General features: G+C 40.9%; 1 protein-coding gene across 8 annotated transcripts in view; it reads left to right on the top strand.

Annotated features, from left to right (window-relative positions):
• tank (TRAF family member-associated NFKB activator) overlaps positions 1-18,422 on the top strand; it is a 69,971-nt gene extending 51,549 nt beyond the window's left edge. For 7 of the 8 annotated variants that reach the window (XM_078228252.1, XM_078228248.1, XM_078228247.1 and 4 more), the window contains one exon: positions 17,857-18,415. In XM_078228252.1, coding sequence (XP_078084378.1) covers positions 17,857-18,024 — 168 coding nt within the window. In that variant the 3' untranslated portion in view covers positions 18,025-18,415. Of the gene's footprint in view, positions 1-17,856 lie in introns of all 8 variants that reach the window. The other variant, XM_078228251.1, reaches the window with a different exon arrangement.
• The last annotated feature ends 5,531 nt before the right edge of the window (positions 18,423-23,953 follow it).

Genomic DNA, 23,953 nt, shown 5'->3' with positions numbered 1-23,953 from the left:
CCAGGAAGTTTGAACTTAACAAGTAATTCCCTTTATCCCTGGGAGCCTACACGAAAGTCTCCGACTCTGAGCTAGAGTCAAAGATTTCGGACAGTTCCATGGCTCTCAGCTGGAAGTGTTAGACAGAAAAATCCTATACTAACTTTGGCTAACCACAGAACTGATCCCCCAATTGCTCACCCTTGCATTGCCCCCCACCAAAAAACAAGCTCCCAATGCATCATGACTACCGTTCCCGATCGTGCTATCCCCTGACCAGACCTGACGCCCCCTGACCTGACTATCCCTCCCAACCAGCCCCAACTACCCCTCAATCTACCTACCCACCCGCCACCTCACACATCTACCCGCTCTATCATGCTGTCCATTAATTCAATCATTCATTCACTCATTCACTTTAGTACTGTAGCGTGTCTACCCTGACGCTACAGTGCTACAGAAGAGTTCTCCGTAGGACGGTATGTTTCACGTTTCTGAAGAAGCCAGACTTGGAAGACCCAACTAGAAATGTGGAAGATTTGGGCCCTTGTATTTCAAATTAAGATTGCTCAGCCACCAAGCAGATTTGACCAAATGAATTTTCCAGTGCAATAATGTATGTGTGTGATTTCATGTTAGTTCTACTGATATTCATTAAGTTCTATAATATCTATACCAAGCATCTTCAGAAACTAAAGCAATTATCTGTTCCCCGTAATTGAAGGCAAATCAGTTATACAGCAGTGACTAGCTAAGCAAATTTAGAATACATTCTACACTTCTATCATCTTTCAGGAAGGAAAGCATGGGAAAAGTAAAGATCATACTATACATTCTGCAATAACTGAAATATTAGTCAACTATTTTTCAGGTTGATGGTATTTGCAAAACAGCCACATTGGAACAATATACACACAGTGGGGCAGTTTTTACAAAAAAATTCTAAGTGTTGAATTCACGTGAAAACTGGAGTAAATCACGCTGTTTTTTTCAGTGGCAGCCTCAAAAAGAATCTCCTACACTCTGTGCACTGCAGAGTGCCTCAGCATGAATCACGCAGGGGCGGCGCCTGTCCCCACCCGGGAGGCCGGCAGCACAGCGCTGAGTGGGCCACTGCGCATGCGCCGATCTGTCAGCACCGAGATCAGCACATGCGCAGTAGTCCCTGTCTGCCGGCCTCTCGATTGCTGGCCAGCCCCACAACCCCTTCATCGCCGGCCGTGAAAATCCTCCCCTCCCCCAATGGCCAGGCCAGCCCCGATCACTGGCCTCTCTCCCTCCCCCACCGATCCCGACTGCAGAGTGGCAGTGGGGCCCCACCCCCATCAGGCCCCACCCATATTTGATGAGGACTCGTCTACTGAGGTAGTTTGGGCTGAGGTTAGAAACAGGAAAGGTGAGGTCACCCTGTTGGGAGTTTTTTATAGACCTCCGAAAAGTTCCAGAGATGTAGAGAAAAAAAAGATTGCAAAGATGATTCTGGATAGGAGCGAAAGTAACAGGGTAGTTGTACTGGGGGACTTTAACTTTACAAATATTGATTGGAAAAGCTATAGTTCGAGTACTTTAGAGGGGTCGGTTTTTGTCCAGTGTGTGCAGGAAGGCTTCCTGACGCAGTATGTAGATAGATCAACAAGAGGCGAGGCCACATTGGATTTGGTACTGGGTAATGAACCAGGCCAGGTGTTGGATTTGGAGGTAGGTGAGCACTTTGGTGACAGTGACCACAATTCGATTACGTTTACTTTAGCAATGGAAAAGGATAGGTATATACAAAGGGCAAGAGTTATAGCTGGGGGAAAGGAAATTATGATGCGATTAGGCGAGATTGAGCTGGCATAGGTTGGGGAAGGAAACTGCAGGGGATGGGCACAATTGTAATGTGGAACTTGTTCAAGGAACAGCTACTATGCGTCCTTGATAAATATGTACCTGTCAGGCAGGGAGGAAGCAGATGTGTGAGGGAACCGTGGTTTACTAAAGAGGTTGAATCTCTTGTGAAGAGGAAGAAGGAGACTTATGTTAAGATGAGACGTGAAGGCTCAGTTAGGGCGCTTGAGAGTTACAAGTTAGCCAGGAAGGACCTAAAGAAAGAGTTAAGAAGAGCCAGGAGGGGACATGAGAAGTCTTTGGCAGGTAGGATCAAGGAAAACCCTAAAGCTTTCTATAGGTATGTCAGGAGTAAAAGAATGACTGGGGTAAGATTAGGGCCAGTCAAGGACAGGAGTGGGAAGTTGTGCATGGAGTCTGCAGAGATAGGAGAGGCACTAAATGAATATTTTTCGTCGGTATTCACAGTGGAGAGGGACAGTGATTTTGAGGGGAGTACTGAGATGCAGGCTGTTGGACTGGATGGTATTGATGTTCATAAGGAGGAGGTGTTAGCAATTCTGGAAAGGGTAAAAATAGATAAGTCCCCTGGGCCGGATGGGATTTATCCTAGGATTCTCTGGGAGGCTAGAGAGGAGATTGCAGAGCCTTTGGCTTTGATCTTTGTGTCGTCATTGTCTACAGGAACAGTGCCAGAAGACTGGAGGATAGCAAATGTTGTCCCCTTGTTCAAGAAGGGGAGTAGGGACAACCCTGGTAATTATAGACCGGTGAGCCTTACTTCTGTTGTGGGCAAAGTATTGGAAAGGATTATAAGAGGAAAGGATTTATAATCACCTAGAAAGGAATAATTTGATTAGGGATAGTCAGCACGGTTTTGTGAAGGTAGGTCGTGCCTCACAAACCTTATTGAGTTCTTTGAGAAGGTGACCAAAGAGGTGAATGAGGGTAAAGCGGTTGATGTGGTGTATATGGATTTCAGCAAAGCGTTTGATAAGGTTCCCCATGGTAAGCTTTGGCAGAAAATACGGACACATGGGATTGAGGGTGATTTAGTAGTTTGGATCAGGAATTGGCTAGCTGTAAGAAAACAAAGGGTAATGGTTGATGGGAAATATTCATCCTGGAGTTCAGTTACTAGTGGTGTACCGCAAGGATCTGTTTTGGGGCCACTGCTGTTTGTCATTTTTATTAATGACTTGGATGAGGGCGTGGAAGGATGGATTAGTAAATTTGCGGATGACACTAAGGTCGGTGGAGTTGTAGACAGTGCGGAGGGAAGTGGCAGGTTACAGAGGGACATAGATAAGCTGCAGAGCTGGGCTGAGAGGTGGCAAATGGAGTTTAATGCGGAAAAGTGTGAGGTGATTCACTTTGGAAGGAGTAACAGGAATACAGAGTACTGGGCTAATGGTAAGATACTTGGTAGTGTGGATGAACAGAGGGATCTGGGTGTCCATGTGCATAGATCCCTGAAAGTTGGCACCCAGGTTGATAGGGTTGTTAAGAAGGCGTACGGTGTGTTAGCTTTTATTGGTAGAGGGATTGAGTTTCGGAGCCAGGAGGTCATGCTGCAACTGTACAAAACTCTGGTGCGGCCGCATTTGGAGGATTGCGTACAGTTCTGGTCGCCGCATTATAGGAAAGATGTGGAAGTGTTGGAAAGGGTGCAGAGGAGATTTACCAGGATGTTGCCTGGTATGGTGGGAAAATCGTATGAGGAAAGGCTGAGGGGCTTGAGGTTGTTTTCGTTAGAGAGAAGAAGGTTAAGAGGTGACTTAATAGAGGCATACAAGATGATCAGAGGATTAGATAGGGTGGATAGTGAGAGCCTTTTTCCTCGGATGGTGTTGGCTAGCACGAGGGAACATAGCTTTAAATTGAGGGGTGATAGATATAGGACAGATGTTAGAGGTAGGTTCTTTACTCAGAGAGTAGTAAGGGCGTGGAATGCCCTGCCTGCAGCAGTGGTGGACTCGTCAACGTTGAGAGCGTTCAAGTGGTTATTGGATAAACATATGGATGATATTGGAATAGTGTAGATTAGAGGGGCTTTAGATTGGTACCACTGGTCGGCGCAACATCGAGGGCCGAAGGGCCTGTACTGCGTTGTAATGTTCTATGTTCTATATTTGGCCCATCTCCTTGGCATTGTCCCATGCCCGGTGGGTAGTGCCAAAGTGCCCCCTGGGCATTGGTACTTTTTCCCTTGGGTAGTGCCAGGGCGCCCAAGCTGACACCACCAAGGTGGCAATGCCTGGGGGGGGAACCCTGGCACCTGACCCTCTGGAGGGCCTTGACTGCCCCCCCCTTCACTCCAGTGGAGTCGGTCTGCCAGCTCCCCGCACGTGGGGAGCTACTGTAAACCCCACTGGAGTGAAACATTCCTGGTGGGGGGAGATGCTAGAAGGCCCAAAGATTTCAATCCCGGGCCCACTAATTGAATTTAAGTTCTCTTCAAATTGCACTCTGCATTCGTTAGGCAGCTCTGCGCCAATTTCTGACGCAGAACTGACGGCGCCAGAAATCCAGTGCTGGGAAAGACATTCAGGCTTGGATGCCCAGTGCAAATCGCTAAAGTCTCCCGGCCCACTGCGCAAATAAATCAGCGCAGCGGGATGGAAGAGTCGCCCCCACTATCTTTGACTGCTGTATAGATTTATATCTTCCATAATCTATTCCTGACTGCTAGTATTTTTGCTCTTCCCCTCTCCTGACTAACTTCTGCTTTTGGTGGGCACCTCTGATATATGGTCAATATTGAATGAAGGAAAATGAGATATCTATCTCCTGTGATTTTTGTTCACAGGATGAATTGCATTCTCCACAAATCATCAATTGATGATTGTGGAGAATGCAAGTATTGATTGTGGAGTTTTTAATTATGTTCTTGGATCAAAATAAACCGTTAATGTGGAGGTTCTGGTGTTTTAGAGAATGTGGAAATAAGAAACCATATATAGCACTCTCCGTCTCTTGGTGGCATGGCATCAGCTTTTTTATGTACTAAAATTAAATAGTTTATCTGGAACCATTCAGGCTCGGCTTGCAATTAATCACCACTGAAAACATTACATCGTTTGTAATCATGAGCAATGCTGTAACATCGGGTTACATCCCCTTTTTAATCATGAGCCGAATTTGTACATTACCTCCAGTTAATATAATTGGGAATTACCTTTTTAAGGCACATCAACCATTTTCCTGTCAGAGCACAAGAGAGTAGAATTGAGAAGCCTCCTCATTTAATTCACTCCCTCATTTTTAATTTGTTTCGGGACTCATTCTGAACATTTTCCTTTCTGTGTTTCCTCTGTGAAGAATTGAGAATCAAATTAATTTCTTTGCGATATTTTAACTCGGTCACTATGTGCTGCACCAGATAAATTGAGGTTTTAGGCATGAAAATATTATCCTTCAAATTAACTTTACTCTTTCTTCATTCACACGAAACACTTCTCTGCATCCACAGGTATTGAGTTGTTTCAGTATTTTAACAACTAAGAACATATATATCACTCTTTTCAGTTGAGTACAAATTCATATTCCTTGGCCTCGGTTCGTAACAGATAATCCAACATTTAGAATCATCTTTATTCTTGAAAATTTCTCCACTGCATTTCTATTGTTTTCTATTTATGCTGACTACAATAGGGGTGTTGTGTACAGTGTAACTCACACTTCTTGGACTTGTCACTCATGTATCAGTTTGCATACTGCAGCATTTGATGTGGTTTTGCAGCTCTGATCTGTGATTGTTTTCAAGATTTGATCCATTATTTAACATATATCAAGATTTTATTCTTAATCTATTATGCAATTCAGTTTGTTATTTTATTTCTATTACTTTCCATTTCTCATTATTAAATACATTTGTCCTTGGATCATTGCCATTTTCTTCCTATTGGCAAGATACAGAGTGATTTTGGAAGAAGGTTTCAAATTAACAGTGTATTTTATGTCTGATCACCTCAGGCATGTAAAAATCAAAAAGTGGTGCAAAATATGGAGAAACATTAACTAATAAAATGGAATGAATGTGTAATTTATTATTCTTTCACATCATGTTTGATCTTGCCCATCTTACCCACTTAGCTATTCATTATGTTTGTCCACCACCAAGGCCTCCCAATCATCTCTCCAAGTCAGGTGGCGATGTTCTCCAGAGTCATCAACCTGACTCTGTTCCCTCTTCTTGTCTTGCTCACTGCACTGAGGCAGCCAAGCACTCTTTCTTCTCGATCTTTATCATCATTTATCATGCACCAACCCATCCTAAATTATACTTCTTTACTTCCCATGGCCACAATGCGGAAAACCACATTCCTGGCACCATTTCCAGTCATACGTTGGTTAAGCATTTGGTCTAATTTTATAAAAATAATTAAAGTACAACAAGGGCTTATTATGCCTTGTTTCACTCAAGGTTGGATTTCCCAAAGGAAATCCGTCCAGCACTGAATTGACAAAGCCTCTGTTCCTTAAAGTCGTACATATAAATAACAATTATAGTATAACCACAACACTCATTGATAGGGAAGCCTATTTGGAAAACTTCTCCGGGTGGGAAAAGATTTGGAGAGTTGGGGAAGGTTTTACAAACTTAATTCTCCTCATTTTATCCACTATTCTATCACCCTAACTTAAAGTACATATGTCTGTTACCTCCCACTCTCCCAACTTTCCTGCTACTGTTTTCCACGCCCACTGCTCCCATGCCAGGCACTCATGTCTTTTCATAAGTTTCCAACTGGCAACCAGATTCTGAGAAATTCTTCATCATAGTGTTCTTAACCTTGTCCCAGAAACCAGGTTTAAGTTTTAAATGCTTATAGCTCTTTTTCTAGGATTCCGTAACAACAGTTCCTTTGATATGCCCCACTTTGTCACACTATCGCAGTGCTTCCATACCCTAAGAAGAAACACCTTGCACTACTATCACACTGTAGCACTTGTATCTTCCATCACATCTATGCTCGCAACACACTAAAAGCCCAGGCCTCAGAAACCCTGGCCACTGCTCTTCTCCCCAGTAGTCTTAGTTCAAGTCCCACCACCTGACACCATTGTTTCCACAGATCTGGCCTAGCTTCCAATTAGAGCTGACCCGTACCTACTCCCTCTCCTTAATACTTCTAATGTCCTCTTGCATATCTGAAAGACCTTCTCTACTGTCTCTCTAAATCCTCAACTTCAAAAACATCAGATAGAAATAAGTAAAAACTGCCGAAGTAATCACAGCCTCTAATTTATTGTTTTCATGAAAGCATGGGCATAATCACCATTTTCCTGCAACTCCTACTGGAAATGTAGCCTTCTGCAGTGTCTGTAGACACCACACTACTCCAACGACCAAAACTCAAAGAAAACGAATTAGATGGAATGAAAACAAACAAGCAAGAAAGAGACCAAACATTCCAACTTCCTAGAGATCCAAACATTTTTTCATCTGACTTTCCCAAACATTTCCTATGTACATGTTTCAAATATTGCTTTCAAATTTCAGTGCCACACTTGTAGAAAATAATTATTTGGCATCTGATTATCTCAACCCTCTGACTGACCAAAACAAAAGAAACAACTACAATCGACAACAAGGTTTGATCTTTATTTCCTTGTTTCCCTGTTTCTCAGTGTGAACTGGGCACTATTGGGAAGAAAATAGCAGCCAAAAAAGAGTTGCCAACTTATTGCTGAAGGTCTTTGCAATCTTCGGATGGACCTCAATGCTGGCGACTAACACTCCCATCTGAAACCAGTGTGTGCATAGTTATTGTATTTTCATTTTGACAAGAAGAACAAGAAGAGACATTCGACGGGATTTTCTCATCCTTCCTATAGGTGGGGTTTCTGTCCCGCTGAGGGTGACTGCCGTGCAGCGGGTTCCCTGGCAGCAGGGTGGGCGAAACACACAAAAAAAACCATAGACCTCAGCTGGAGTGGAGGAGGAAAATCCTGGCCGATATAAAATACAAGTTATAAGAAGAGGGATCTGGGGGTATATGTGCATACATCATTAAAGTTGGCAGGACAGGGTCTGACAGCAGTTAATAAGTCGCACTGTATTCTGGTCTTTATTAATAGGGACACAGAGTACAAGAACAAGGAGGTGATGTTGAATTCGTATAAGTCATTAGTTTGGCCTCAGCTAGAATACTGCACCCAGTTCTGGAGCCACACTTTCGGCTTTTGAGAGGGTGCAGAAAAGATTCACAAGAATGGTTCTCGGGTTGAGGAACTTCAGTTATGAAGATAAATTGTAGAAATTAGGACATTTTTCCTTGGCAAAAAGAAGGTTGATAGGAGATTTGATAGATGCATTCAAAATCATGAAGGGTCCGGACAGGGTAGATAAGGACAAACTGTTCCAACTTATGAAAAGATCAAGTACAAGCGGGAACAGAATGAAAATAATTAATAAAATAAGTGTTTTTTACCCAGCAAGTGGTTAGGTTTGGAATGTAGTACCTGAGAGTGTGATGGAGGCAGGCGCAATTGAAGCATTCATCCAAGAATTAGACTGTCAGCTGAAAAGAAAGAATATGCAGGTTACGGGGAGAAGGTGGAGGAAAGGCACAAGATGAGTTCATTTGGAGAGCCAGTGCAGACATGATGGGCCAAATGGCTCCTTCTGTGCCATAACAATTTGTGATTCTGTGAAAATGAAGGGTTTGACTCCGCTGTTAGGACCTCACTGCTAATAGACTTTATAATCTTAAAGGAGACTTTCATTTTAGCAGAAGAATAATTGATTTTGCATTGCATCATCTTTACAAAACAGTACATTCGTCAAGAAAATCAACAAGGAAACGGTACTTGGAAAACTAATAGAGCTAAAAGCTGACAAGTCCCCTGGACCTGATGACCTGCATCCAAAAGTCTTCAAAGAAGTGGCTGCAGAAATGAACAGATGCATTGATTGTGATCTTCCTAAAGCCCCTAGATTCTGGAAAGGTCCGAGCGTTTGATAATGTACAATATCAAAGGCTACTACACAAAATAAAAGTGCATAGTGTAGGGGGTAACATATCAGCATGGATAGAGGATTGGTTAGCTAACAGGAAGCAAAGTCTTTTTCTGGTTGGCAGGATGTGACCATTGGAATACCACAGGGATTAATGCTGGGGCTTCAACTATTTACAACCTACATCAATGACATGGATGAAGGGACTGAATGTATTTGCCGATGAACGAAGATAGTTAGCAACATAAGTTGGCAAGAGCACATAAGAGCCTACAGAGGGATATATAAATGGCATGGTGGCCCAGTGGTTAGCACTGCTGCCTCACAGTGCCAGGGACCCAGGTTCGATCCCCAACTTGGGTCACTGTCTGTGTGGAGTCTGCACATTCTCCCCGTGTCTGTGTGGGTTTCCTCCGGGTGCTCCGGTTTCCTCCCACAGTCTGAAAGATTTGCTGGTTAGGTGCATTGGCCATGCTAAATTATCCCTCAGTGTACCCGAACAGGCGCCGGGTTGTGGCGACCAGGGGATTTTCATAGTAACTTCATTGCAGTGTTAATGTAAGCCTACTTGTGACACTAATAAATAAACTTTAAACTGGTTGAGTAAGTGGGCAAAAATTTGGCAGATGGAATATAAAGTGGGGAAATATGAGGTTGTCCACTTTGGCAGGAAGAATAGAAAAGCATAGAAGATTTGAATGGAAAGAACTCTGCAGTACAGAGGGGTCTAGGTGTCCTGGTTTATGAATTAATAAAAGTTGGTATGCAGGTACATCAAGTTATTGGGAAAGCAAATGGAATGGTGTTGTTTATTGCAAGGGTAATGGAATATAAAAAATAGGGATGTGTTGCTACAGCTGTACAGGACATTGGTGAGACCACATCTGGGATATTGTGTACAGTTTTGGTCTCCTTACGAAAGAAAGGATAAAATTGCATTCAAAGCAGTTCAGAGAAGGTTCACTCAACCTCTTCAGATTAGGAATTATCTTATTTTATGAGGAAAGGTTGAACAGGTTGGGCCGATACCCACTGGAAGAATGAGAGGTGATCTTATTGAAACATACAAGATTCTGAGGGAACTTGACATGGTGGATGCTGGGACGTTGTTTCCATTTATAGGTAAGACTAGAACTAGGGAACATGGTTTAAAGATGAGAGGTTTCCCATTTAGGTTGGAAATTAGATTTTTTTTTCTCAGAGGATCATGAGCCTGTGGAATTTGCCTCCATGGGGAGTAGTGAAGGCTGGCTCATTGAATTTCTTCAAGGCTGGGTTACATAGATTCATGATTGACAAAGAAGTCAAGTGTTATGGGCCAACCATTAAAGTGAAGCTAAAGCCACATCCAAATCAGCTATGATCTTGTCAAATGGCGGAGCAGACTCGAGTGGCTGGATGTCTACTCCTGCTCCTGACTTGTTTGTACGTATCTACGAATATTTGTATCGGACAGCTTATGAAAGACCACGAAAGATGCTATTTTAATTAAATTAGTGCTTAATCAGTATCATAAAAAACCAATTAAATTTGAATTCACTGCACACTGCACTTCTCTGAGCCTGACACCAATTACATTTTGTGCTCTGAAAACAACAGCTTTATCTTAGTCTCCGAATCCTATTTTCTGCACTGCATTATACAATGCTCCTCTGTTTATCCCTGTATATCTAGCTTCTCATTTGAGTTATCTCCTTGGATATACAGACTGATCTCTCGTGAAGTTGCACATGGTGAGTGGGTGGTACAGGTATGTTATGATGTGGAATGTATTACCAAAGCCTTTCAATAACAATGACTGACTAAGTAATGGGACTAGGCAAAATATTTTAGAACCAAGATAGAAAGGAGGTATTTGGCAGTACCGAGTAGAAAATTTATGGTTTGGAGCACTTGGGGCACTTTTGCAATTTGGAAGAACTGGTATGGAGATACTGATATTTGGCAATGTGGAGATGGGCATCTTAAGCTTTGGAGAATTGAAATCCTGGGGTTTAGTGGTATGCGAGTGGGATCTTGGATCCTGGTAGCATTTTGGAGGGATAGAATGAAAGTACTAAGATAATGTGCTTTATTACGGGTGTTCTTGAGTTTGTAAGTGGTTTCCTGTTGGATGGGGTGGCACCCAGGAATTTAACAGAATTCAATGTGCAGTGCTAGACTTTTGCAGAACTTGAATCCTAATGTGATCAAGAGCAAGATGAGTGATATTGTGATAGATGGAAGGAAAATTTAGTTTGGCCAAAGGTAGACAAAGTATTGAGGAGTTGAGGGAGGAAATTGAAGAGGCCCAAATAATTATATTTCGGGGCTCTCTTGAGTTTGGGTGTGTCCTCTGGAGGACTGGTGAATGGCCACTGTAGTCTTTTGTTTTAGAAAAGAGAACTGAGACTGTGCCAAAGGTTAGTTTGTTTAACAAATGTGGTAGGAAATATTTTGAAGTCTTCCATTCAGGGTGAAATTATGAAAGAAAATTTAGTTATAAGCATTAATTTCAAAAGGGACCAACGTCACAATTCTCAAGGATGTAACAGGCATGGTAGATGGAAGAAGTACACTGAATGCAGGATGGTCATTGACAAGGTAGCTTCAAGCTGATATAGAGCAAATGATTTTGAAATTTACTGATGAAACCAAAATAGGAGTTTCAGTTCATTCTTTAGAAGACCAAAGTAAACTACAAAGGGATATTATAAAGAGGGGAGAAAATTGCTTAAAAAGTGGCAGGTGGAATTCATTGTCGCTAAGAGTGAGAGGATGCTTTTTGGTTTTAAAAGAGAGTAGGAATTGTACTCTGAATGGTAGTAAGCCTGACCCTTTTGCAATGCAGAGGATCTTGAGGGAACAGGTTCAAAGAACATTAAACGCAACACTATAACGAAAACAAAAAATGCTGCAAATACTCAAATCGATGGGCTTTCATCAGAGCTGTAACTGTTTCTCTCTCCACAGATGCTACCTGACCAGCTAAGTATTTCCAGCATTATCTGTTTTATTTCAGATTTCCAGCATCTACAGTATTTTGCTTTTGTATTAAACACAGCAGCTTGAATGTCAATTCAAGCTGTTTCTCAAGAAGTCGTGATTCTTGTTTTCACAGATGGTGTTGGTGGATTTGTTCAGGATCTAATGTGCACTATTCACCATCTTGAATAATGAGTAATCAGTGGAATAGAATGCTAGTTGCCCCCTCTAGCACAGTATTATAGCTCTGGAAGACAAGGTACAAGTGATATCTCTCCCAGTTGTCCATTTATAACAATATCTGTACATTCTGCTGTCTTCCATGAAGAGTTTGGGTGTTGCTCCTAAAGAAGGGACAAAGAAAACTTGCCACATTAATTTCCCTTCAAAGTTTCAGTGCAGGTTGACCTTGGGTATAAACAGTTCTCTTCATAGTTGAAAGTTATTGAGCACGCAAAGGATGAATTTTCTTTAGCCTGTTAAGATCTAGAGGGAAAAAGCAAATGGTGGGTGGGTGGATGGTAGGAGGGGGTGGGGGGGCGGGGGGGGGGGGGAGTAGAAGAGGAGGGAAGGGAGGGATAGGCATCAAACACTTCAACCTGCTGCTTAGTTGCTTGCAATATCAGTTGTGTGGTAAATATGCTTATTTGCCAAAGGCTCTTCAATAAGGAGCCATACTAAGCTGTTATTTATGAGTAAAATCAGTCATGGTCATTGAATTTGGATTTTTGAGCATCAAGGCAATTGTCCTGTATAGTTCCATCTATGACTGTGAAAGCAGGAATTAATCACGTAGCTGATGACAGAACTCTAGGCTGGGTAAAGGCTGATTCTCGAAACGCACGCACATTTATCAATGGTCAATGCCTACCTTGACTTGAGCTGTAGAGAAGTGAGTAGTTCCTGCAACTTTGTACCTCCAACGCCCAGAACTTAATGGGTTAATGTCTGTGTTCAAACATGATCGGTGGAACGGTGGCAGTGCACTTACACATCTAGTGAGGGCATAAACTCAAACTGCCCAAACTACTTAGTTTTCTTATTACCAACTAGTATCCATAACCAACATGTATCTGTTATCCTTAGTGGTGGAGGAAATATGTTGGGTCATTTTGAGATCAGATTAACTGCAAGGTAACACACTTGAGGATCTGTGGATGGCAGATTGAAACTGAATGCATCCTTTGTGGAAGGTGCCGTAAAGATTTACAGGTGAGATGGGAATACCTATGATATCAAGGGACCATATGTCCAAGTGTTCCTCCAAGGAGTCTGTGTAAAATGGCACTGTGATACGCCCAACTATCTTCAGCTGCTTCATCACTTATCTGTCCTCCAAAGAACAAAGAACAGTACAGCACAGGAACAGGCCCTTCAGCCCACCAAGCCTGTGCCGATCACGTTGTCCAATCTAGACCAATCGCCTGTATCACTCTATTCCTTGCCTGTTCATGTGTCTATCCAGATCAGTCTTAAATGTCACGAACGTGTCTGCCTCAACTACCCCACTTGGCAGTATATTCCAGGACCCCACCACCCTCTGTCTAAAAAAGCTTCCCCTGAATATTTCCCCCTTTACCTTGAACTTGTGCCCTCCTGTAATTGTAATTTCTGCCCTGGGGAAAAGCTTCCAACTGTTCACCTTATCTATGCCCCTCATAATTTTATAAATACTATCAGGTCGCCCCTCAGACTCCATCTTTCCACGGAGAACAATCCCAGTTTATTCAATCTCTCTTCATAACTAATATCCTCCACACCAGGCAACATCCTGGTAAACTTTTTCCGTACTCCCTCCAAAGCCTCCACGACCTTCTGGCAATGTGGTGACCAGAATTGGACACACTATTCCAAATGTAGCTTAACCAACGTTTTATACAACTGTAACATAATTTGTCAACTTTTATACTCGATGTCCCAGCCGGTGAAGGCAAGCATGCCATATGCTTTCTTCAACACCTTTCCCACCTGTGCTGCCACTTTTAAGGATCTGTGGACCTGTACTCCTAGATCTCTCTGTGCATCTATGCTCCTGATGGTTCTGCCATTTATTTTATAGCTCCCACCTGAATTGGATCTACCCAAATGCATCATCTTGCATTTGTCCGGATTAAATTCCATCTGCCATTTCTCCGTCCAATTTTCCAGCCTATCTATATCCTGCTGTATTCTCTGACAATCTTCATCACTATCCGCAACTCCAGCAATCTTAGTATCATCCACAAACTTGCTAATCAGACCAGCTACATTTTCAAACAACATATTATATTACAAACAACAGAGATCCCAGCACAGATCCCTGTGGATCACCACTCGTTACAGACCTCCATTCAGAAAAACACCCTTCTGTCATAAGGTCGAGAAGTGTTTTTTGTTTGCAGATGATTGTAATGTCCTGTTTGGAATTCCTCAGATGATGAGGCAGTCAATGCCCACATATAGCAGTGGTAATAATAGCCAGGCTTGGGCTGATAAGTGGTAAGAATCAGTCAAGTCGCAAGTGTGAGACAATGACCATCTCTAATATGAGATCATCACTCCCCCACTATAATGATGAATGGCATTACTATTGCTGAGAATCCCAAATATCAACATTCTGGGGTGGCCATTGACCAGAAACTCAACTGGACCAGCTACATTAGTACTATGGCTTCTAGAGAAAATCAGAGGCTGATTATATTATATTCTGAAACGAGTGGCTCATCTCCTGACTGCCAAGGCCTCTTGACGAGACATATGTCAAGAGTATGATGGACTGCACGCCACTTGCTTGGGTGGGTTTAGCTCCAACAGCATTTGAGAAGCTCAGTACCATCCAGGACAAAGCAGTCCACTTGCTTGCACCACATTCACCACCTAAAACCTCTACTTTCTTTATTGTGTCTGCTTTGTGCACTGTTCACATGATGTACTGATTAGTTTGCCAAGGCTTCTTCAACAGCACCTCCCAAACTTGTGACCTTTACCACTTAGGGAACAGAATTTGTGGCATGGAGCCAAAAATAATGGCTTCAGGCCTCATGACATTTAATTGGAAACAGTCCTGCTCTGCCAATGCTGGACTTTTTTTGTGTTGTTCAGCAGGAAAGGAAGGGTCATTGTTGCATCAAATATGCTTGTTTCTATCCATCAATGTTTACACATCTATTTTAAACACATCTGGGTCTAAGTTGCATTACTTTAGTCATTGACTGCACTGCTTCCAATCCACCATTATGATGGCTGCATATATTCTCATTTTTCCAACAAATTGTGTTGTAAATTTACAGCTGAGGGATTGGGGAGCACAACAGTCTAACTTAGGATGTTCAGGATGAGTATTGTCATTGGAGTGAATTCCAGGCCATATTGTTCAGTAGTAAACATGAACATAGTAACAAACACAACTTCTAAAGAAAGTGTTGCATTTTTATTGAGACAAAAATTTGTTGTCCATAGGGTTTCTCAAATGTTCTAGCCCAAGGTCTGTTGCTTGCTATATAGACAGTACAGTATATTAATTCTTTTGCATCATGTTTATCACCGATGCTGTTGTAAGAGATTTAGCAAAAACAAATTACACTATTTCCTCTATTACTTAGAAGCCCTGTGGAGCTGTGAAACACACACACTCTATCACATTACTTGTTACTAATGCCTTTTTCTATTATCTCATTGGATTGTTCTTTTACTAGTTATCTGAGTATCTATTTTCAGTAGATGGCACCCTGCTTTGTACAGTGCAAAACTGTACAGAAGCAAATGAAGCAGCTGGTATGTAATTACATGTTATGAAGAGACATGTTATTTAAAAATATAAAACAAGAATTGCTGCTAAGTTGCATAGAAAGGGCTATATACTCACTGATTATGATATGCCGTTAGTAAAGTTACATTAATATATCTGAAGTTGTTGATGATGAAGAAGTGCAGTTTTCCATAACATTGTCATTTATTTAGAGGTTTTTTTCAGGGCAGTTAATAAAATTACGTGAAGTAGGCCTATTGAACTACCATCAAATATAGCTGCCTTCTGTGTGCCTTCAGTTTGCTAATGTATCTGTTCCAAAGTTCCTTCCTGTTATTTATGCGCTAAGGAGCAAAACACCGTATTCTTTTCTTGCAAAATGCTTATGCTGTTTAGACATAAAGGAGGATTATCATATTGCATGAAGTTATTCAACGCAATCTGGTATTGAGCTGTCTAGGTCAAAGTACAAGTGTCATGCTATTTTTTTCTGACTTATTCATGTTATTCAAATTTTTAAACGACTTAACATTAAAAATTAAAACATACTTAAAGATTGGCACATTGCCTTTCTCCGAATTCAGTGGCCTGATTATGTTCAAAATTTTAGAAGCTTTCTCAGTTGATCCATTTTGTATTCCAGTTGAGTTTTTATCGTTTACTAAAGAATTGAAAGACATATTATTTATTTAGTTTGTCAATTATCTTCCCTTTTTTCCTGAAGACATTGCATGCTTACTGGAACACAGTTACCACGTCCTGGGAATCCAATAGTGCCTCACTAAGTGGCCATTAATTGCATATTAGTTTTAAAGCGAGTGTCAGGACATTGTTCAGTTACAGGGGCCATAACCACTGAGCCAGTTCGTCCTTCCCTTACATCCACACATGTGCATTTCCAGCAGGAGTCACTAGATAACAGGTGGCATGGCCAACTTTGCCCTCCCTCATGTCCCCAGACATGTTCACTGAGACATTGGATGAAAATTTAAATATAGATCTAGTTTCTGGATTTCTTTGGCAGAAAGTCACAATAGGAAAACTGTTTGGTGTTATACTTGCTACAAGTTTATCTTTCAATCAGTTTTTGTGTATCTATTGACTTTGATTAATTGAGATGTTATTAGGTGCCCACTTGCACCTCTTAAATACATGTATGGAGCACGGCTTTTTGGAGTCCCACTTGGGACAGTTTATCACTGTCAAGTAGCTCTTCTCAGTTGGCCGAAATTAAATGATAAGCCACTGTACCCAGAATTATGTTTCAAAAATATATAGGTAAGTTTTAAAAAGCAGGCATAACACCAGAAATCATTATACTGCCACTGGTATAAAATGAAACAAAGCGCTGGCATTTCCTCCAGTAGCAGCCTGCACTGGCAGCTTTATACTGTTTTGGCACTGTGTGCGGAAAATGTTGGTCTAGCACTGATGCCAAAGATAAGGTACAAAGACAGCTTAAGTCAATGAACATTTAGAAGTAGTCTGCAATACAAAATCCCCTTATAAATTGCACCCTCCTGGGAGCAGTTACAATCTGAGTTTTATATTCTGTCAAGTACAGTATTTAGCAAATACATATGTTTCAGTAGCTTTAGATAAATGTTCTGTCTGCACCTAAGCAGATTTAATGTGCAATTTACACCAACTGCTAGTTACATACATCAAGCAAAATGTTTATTAACAACAGGAAGTGGTGCTATTACACTTAAAATTAGGATATTAATATGCATTGATGCTGACCCAGCTATGCAGTTAGAATTCATGCACTCTGCTGCATAGCAAGTTTAAAGAATAGTTCAGATCAGTACACTTAAGCTATCGCATGGTTACTAAATTTTTATTTTTCTGACCCAATACACTAGTTATGTGTGATATCAAGAAAAATATGCTAAGAACCAATTATTTTAATACTTGTATGCTCTGTGGCCTTCGTATACACTCAAATCATTGTGATATGTGAAAATGCAAGTGTGTATTTGAGATGTATAAAAATTGACTAACGAAACCTCTGGACTTTATGAAAGTGAGAACCTGCATTACTGTTGAATAATAGTGTTGTTCTTATCGAGTATTTTTCCAATGCAAATTAGCTGGTGAATCACTTCAACCAATTTGACGAGCTATCTTTTGTACATACATGTGTGCATTTATTGTTGTTGAGTCATTGTTTTAGAAAAAACAATTGTGTAAAATGGGTATTTTGAGCTGATTTCTTACACAGTACTGAGGTAGATAAAAAGGTTGATCAGAATATATTTTTCTAGACTGCCATACGGGCTGATTATTCTGCTAAAGCTGTTGCATTATAATCTGACTTTTATAGACATATGGTGTGTTTTCCATTTACACAGCACGTTCAGTAATGAAAAATGTCTCCTCTCTCCTGCAGCCTGTGTGGAATCCATACCACAATAAAGAGGGTGAATTACTGCATCAAGCATCCAAAGACTCTGACCTGGACCTAAACTCCAAAATCTGTGAATTCTGTCAGACAGTCTTCCCAGCAGGCCCCACATCTCGGGAAGACTTCCTCAGGCATCTTAATTCACACTTTTAGGAGGTTGTTAAAAATGGATCTTAATGCTTGTACATTTCCACATTGAGAAGAAGAAACCTGCCTTGTGAACTTAACATGTACTCACGTTGTACAAAATAGTTCTTGTTAGTGCGGAATCGTAAATACCAAAAAGACATTTACGGATTGAAGGCCAGTACTTTAATAATGTTTTTTTTTGAGGGGAAAAATGTTTTGTTATTAAAGAAATATGTTGTGTCGCTATTCATTCTGACTAAAGTCAATTTGAAGCAAATAGTCCAATGGGTCATTTGTGTGACGTGGGATTTGAATATTCTAATTACAGGTCATCCAAATCAGTATTAAAAAATGAGATCATTGAGTGGAGTTCTAGTATCAAAAAGCTGACAGATTAAATACAATAATTGTTATTCTCCTGTGATCCTTTTACAGTTCTTTTTTCCAAAATATTATGAGGTTGCTTCTTTCTTTATTTGTTTTTACTTTAGTTGAAGTTTCCGGTCATCTTGCACATTTTACACCTAATGTCAGCACCAAAAAGTTCACCCTCTTCCACAGCATGCCTTAACTCGAATGTCACAACTGAAACTATTACTCTGTCACATTTTCATAGCCTGCATTAGTTTGAATTTGTTGATGGGTTAGTGGAGAATTATGAAGAGTTTTGTCTTATGAACTTGCTTCATGTTTTAAATTATTGAGGCTTTCAAAGCAATTTCTTAAAGCCATCAGAAAAATGTTTGTCACATCGCTTTAGGCTGCTGGATAGATGAGTGCTAAATCATACACAATCAGAACTATTGGCCAGGATTTTCCCACTGGCATTGAGATCCTGAAAGAAGTTTAACAACACCAGGTTAAAGTCCAACAGGTTTATTTGGTAGCAAAAATGTTGGACTTTAACCTGGTGTTGTTCAACTTCTTACTGTGTTTACCCCAGTCCAACGCCGGCATCTACACATCATTGAGATCCTGACGCAGGACTAAATGAACATTCTGACCCCACAGTTGGTGGGCGCCAGACTTGTGGAACTATTTTCCTGGAGGCAGCCTCTTAATTGGCCACCTCCCTACCTGCATGGGCAAGCTCCTGATGCTGCCGATCCAATCAGAGGGCTTGCAACTCTGGAGTGTCGGCAGCCTGACCGGGAGAGGTGGGCCCTGCTGAGGTTGGTGTGTAACTGGGAGGGCATCCTCAAAATAGAGATGCCTCCAAGGTATAAAAATAATGAAATAGTTCAGAGAGATGGTGGCAAACCCCTTGAACCAGAGTTGTGGGGGCCGGGTAGGGTGCTTTCCTGTTTATGGCCCCCAGTTTGAGTGATTGAACTTCTGGTTTTTAATTCCAGCCCCCAGACTGCCACCTGGAGGCCATCTCCATAGGCCTGTCACCTCCCCGTTGCGCGAAGGGGCGCTCTGCCACTGGCAATATTCTGGTAGTGTAAAATTGCCCGTATTTGGAGCATTTACTAAAATTGTCTGCCACCTCTGTGCGGTTAACAGGCAATCTGCTTCTTGGGTTACCCCTGAGAAACTTTTCCTGTGTTAGGATCGCACAGGGAGCCCGGAACAGCTGTCACTTATTTTGCTGGTTCCTCACCTTCGTTCCTGCCACCACTGGGCCGGGAAAATCCAGCCCATTGTATCTGAAATTCCAATATGTAATCTTAATTTAAAACTAATATTTGAATATGCTGCCTGTTTCAAACATCTTATACATTGGAAAATGGGATTGGAATTGAGCCTTCATATCTAAAGTTTGTAAGCTGCCAAAATAAGCTTACCTTTGGACTATCCCACAAAACGGAATATCAGATATATCAATAGTTACCCAACCCGACTAAATAGCCACAGGCCCGCTGGAGAAAGCTGAGCAGAATATATGTAATTCTCACTTGCCTATGTCATCAAAGGTAAAGTTAGATACAGAGGTGCATTGACTGAATTTCTACTGCAAAGTGAATCTTTGAGGACAGACTCCTTCAACTTGATCATTCTGTAACAAACAGACTTCTTAAAGTCTTTCCCTTTCCTTTACTCTCGTGTATCAAGTGTGTGGACAAAGGCTGACCTCAAATGTTTTAGTTTATCACTAAGGAAGTCCATTTAGTTGACAGATCTATTAATATCAAACTAAGGTGATCAATTCAGTTCACATGAATTATTTTTCAAGATGTCATTCAACTGAAGAGACAAGTGTTTGAAAGTATAATCTCAAATTTTAATTTGTTTCTTGAAGAACATTACTCCAATTGGGTGTTGCATCTCTTCTATTCCTCATTGTTAAGTAATAATGGGTCAGATCTTTTGAGGAGTGGCAATCACCTTCAGATTGCCATTCCACTCTTTCTTTGCACAACGCCAGAGCTCTGCATTTCTGGCCCAGACTTCTGAACCAGGCTTCTTGAGAAATGCAGAGCTTTCCTGCTCTTGGAATCCTTCCTCAAAGTGCAGGATTATCAGAGGAAGCTAGGCCTTAGCCCCTTTTTTACAGCACTAGCTGCTTTATTCTGGTAAGTTTTCATTTGCTAACACACTGAAAGGTTTTGAGACATTTAAATGGCATTTCAATGTGTTAATAAATGGATGTGAATGACAAGTGGGTAGGACCGTGAGGCGGCTCAAGTTGGATCGGGGGAACTCGGAGGGTCAGGGTGGGTGTCAGGATTCGGAGGGCCAGGATTCGAGTGTTGGAGGAGAGTCGAGGGGTCAGTGTCCAATCTGGGTGGGGGTCACTAATGAGTAGTCAGGAGATGTGTTTTTTTTTAGTCTAGGATTTCCTGGAAACTATCCAAGTAAGTAACCCTCAGAAGTTTCCGACTGTTAACTCAGAGCTAGAGACTTTTTTGGAGGGTCCTGGTGAGTTAAGGAATTGCCCATCAGAAGTTTAAACTTCCTGGACAATTCCTGTGGAGTCTTTGTGTTGGGACCACAAAGGGATACCATAGTGCATCTTTTAGGTCCATCCAATCTCCAACCGTCCAGAGACTGGAAGATTTGGGCCAATATCTTTTCTAATATCTGGATTTTGAAGTTCCTGATTTCATTCTTTGATTTATCAATTCAACTCCAGTTGAAGAAGATACCTTAATTGGGAGCACCAGGGATGTTACTGTACATCTTTTGTTTTTGCCTCAGATTTCCAAGCACTTAAGGATTAATCTTTTTTCAGTTTCCCAGATACCGGTAATATTTCCAGAACAATCATGTGATTTGTCCAGAATGGCACTAATTTTCTGGCAAGGCTGCATTCAATCCCTTGTCTGAGATGTGAAAATGTGATCTAATCCACATGTGCCACATAGTCCGTTATTTTACACAATGCTTATTTTTCATTTCCTGTTGATATTGTTGCATTATTTAAATGAAATATACAAATGTTGGAGTTGACTTGATACAATACTGAGAATCATGTAAAGATTTTGACCTAAAGTTGGATTTTTAAAAGTTTTAATTCATTGACTACTATGAAACTGTAGTAGACTTAATAGACTGTCCATATCCATTGGATATTATACATGCTTTCTCAGCTATAAATCAGGTTACAAACAGATATTTGTAAGCCTTAATATGTGGAATTATTTTTACGTGTGCAAAACAACATTGTGTTTTAGCAATAATAGTTCAGTCAGGAAAAGCCTATAGATAAAATATTTTAACCATTATAGGATGTAAAATTAAGAATTTTACCAGCTTTTTAAGCACAAATCTTACAGTAAAAATAATAGTTTAAATAAATGCCTTGTTTACATAGGTTTCTGCTAAATAAAGTGATGGCCAGGATGACTGTGTTGGAGTGTTTAAATTGCACATAATGTAATTGATGCTTCATCTTTTCTCTATTCCATAACTGTTTTGAAAATGTTTTCCAAACTTGGAGTGGCATGAGAAATGAGAGAGTTTTGTATACAATACTTGAATCATAGATGGCTATCTTGTTTAAAAAATATATACATAGATGGAAAGGAAGTAATTCAAATTATATTTCTTCCGGATTTGTTCATTCAGAGTTGGAGTACAAATAACTGGGATTTTTATGATAGCATATTTCAAATACAATTATGCACCTCAAAATTAAGTTGCTGTTTAGTAAAAGGGGTTACACCATGGTAAATGCACAGGGTTACAGGGATAGGGCAGAGGGGAGGGCCTGGATGGGATGCTCTTTTGAAGAGTTGATGCAGACTCATAGAATCCCTACAGTGCAGGAGGCGGCCATGCGGTTCATCGAGTCTGTACTGACTCTCTGATAGAGTATCTTAAACGGGCCCTTTCCCCCGCCCTATTCCCATGACCACATACATTTACCATGACCAGTCAACCTAACCTACACATCTGTGGGAGGAAACCGGAGCACCCGAAGGAAGCCCACGCAGACACAGAGAGAATAGTCACCCAAGGCTAGAATTGAAGACGGGTCCCTGGCGTTGTGAGGCAGCAGTGCTAGCAACTGTATCACCATGCCATCCAGTGGGCCGATGGCCTCTTTCTGCATAGCAGAGGTTCTATGGGATGGGCAATAAAATGCTGGCCCAGCCAGTGACACCCACATCCTGTGAATGAATCAAAAAAGGTCCTCTTTTTGAAATTAAAATGTCCAGCATTTCTCAAAAAAGATCAACTTAAGTAAGTTATGTTTAATCTGTTACAATGCTTTCTAGACTGTACAGTTTACCTAATTGAATAACAATTATCTTGGCTATCTTGACCAAAAAGGTTGCATGTTCAATCGCTGCTCTGTTAAATTAGATAATGTCATCTGTGGTGGCTACATTTGGTTTTGATGCACTAAGGTCAAGGAGGGAATTTTATCAAATTTCTGCTATAGAACCGTCCTTTAACTTTCCTTGAATGTGGGCATAGGATAAGGACAAAGCCAAGCCCAACTGGGATATTCTTGGCTAAATATCTTGCTAATATGCTCTTTTGAGATTCACACATGAATAATAACCATTTAGGTGAGATGCTGAAGAGTAACTAGTGCCCATGGAACCATAACCTTTATGAATTCATGTCTGTGGAGACAAGGATCAGAAATGGTGAGGGAAAAAATAACTTCATTGTATAAAATCCTATCAGCAATAGTGTCTTGAATGTGTATTTAATCTATCACCCACCATTCAGCATCACAAGTACAGTTGAAAGTGCTTTGCAATTGATTAGTTTTATTCAGTAATAAACAGTAACCAATCAAAACCGATCAGGCCCATGTATAAAACATAAGGAGGGGGGTAGACAAACTAACGTGCATCTCCCAAGAACTTTTGAAAAGAATGAATCAAGCATCAACAGTCAGCAAAAACAACCAAATCATGCTAAATATAGTTTAAAAATGACAAAAGTGTAGTTTAAAATCAAGATGTGCATTCTTAACCTACTTCCATATCCCAAAATGCTTCCATGTAGGAGTATATTCTCTAATTCACCATGGTCAATGTAAAGTAGTCCTTTTAGCGTATTTAAGGGGATTAAAAAAGCGGAAATTACAGGTGCAGTAATCATCATAATACAACTATCCCAATTCAAGATTGTATCTTTTAGACTGGAAAGAGCACCGTTGACAGTCTACGCTGATGCACCAACCTTGTATGCCAGCATCTCAGACAATGACCATTGACTAGATTATGACGCTATACAATGTTCTGAGGCGCATAGCAAATGGCAAGAAATTATTTATTATAGGAACATTGCCAGTGCATTCCATTATTTAGGAAAGGAGTCTGGAAGATACCAGCTTACTACAGATGTCAGTTTCGCATCAATTGTTGGGAAGTTAAAAGAAAGAGGTCAGCATAAATTTGTGAATCAGAGGCCATGTCTGACTAATCTGGTTAAGTTTTCTCAGGAGGACACTAGCTTGGATGAGAATCTATGAATAGTGCCTATATGTGTTTCCAGTAAGCATTTAATAAAGTTATGCACAAAGAGATTACCAAACATCTAATTGCAC

Source organism: Mustelus asterias, chromosome 14, assembly GCF_964213995.1.
Source record: "Mustelus asterias chromosome 14, sMusAst1.hap1.1, whole genome shotgun sequence".
Taxonomy (NCBI): domain Eukaryota; kingdom Metazoa; phylum Chordata; class Chondrichthyes; order Carcharhiniformes; family Triakidae; genus Mustelus; species Mustelus asterias.
Note: the sequence above shows the minus strand (reverse complement) of the source record. Positions and strands in the feature narration are given on the sequence as shown.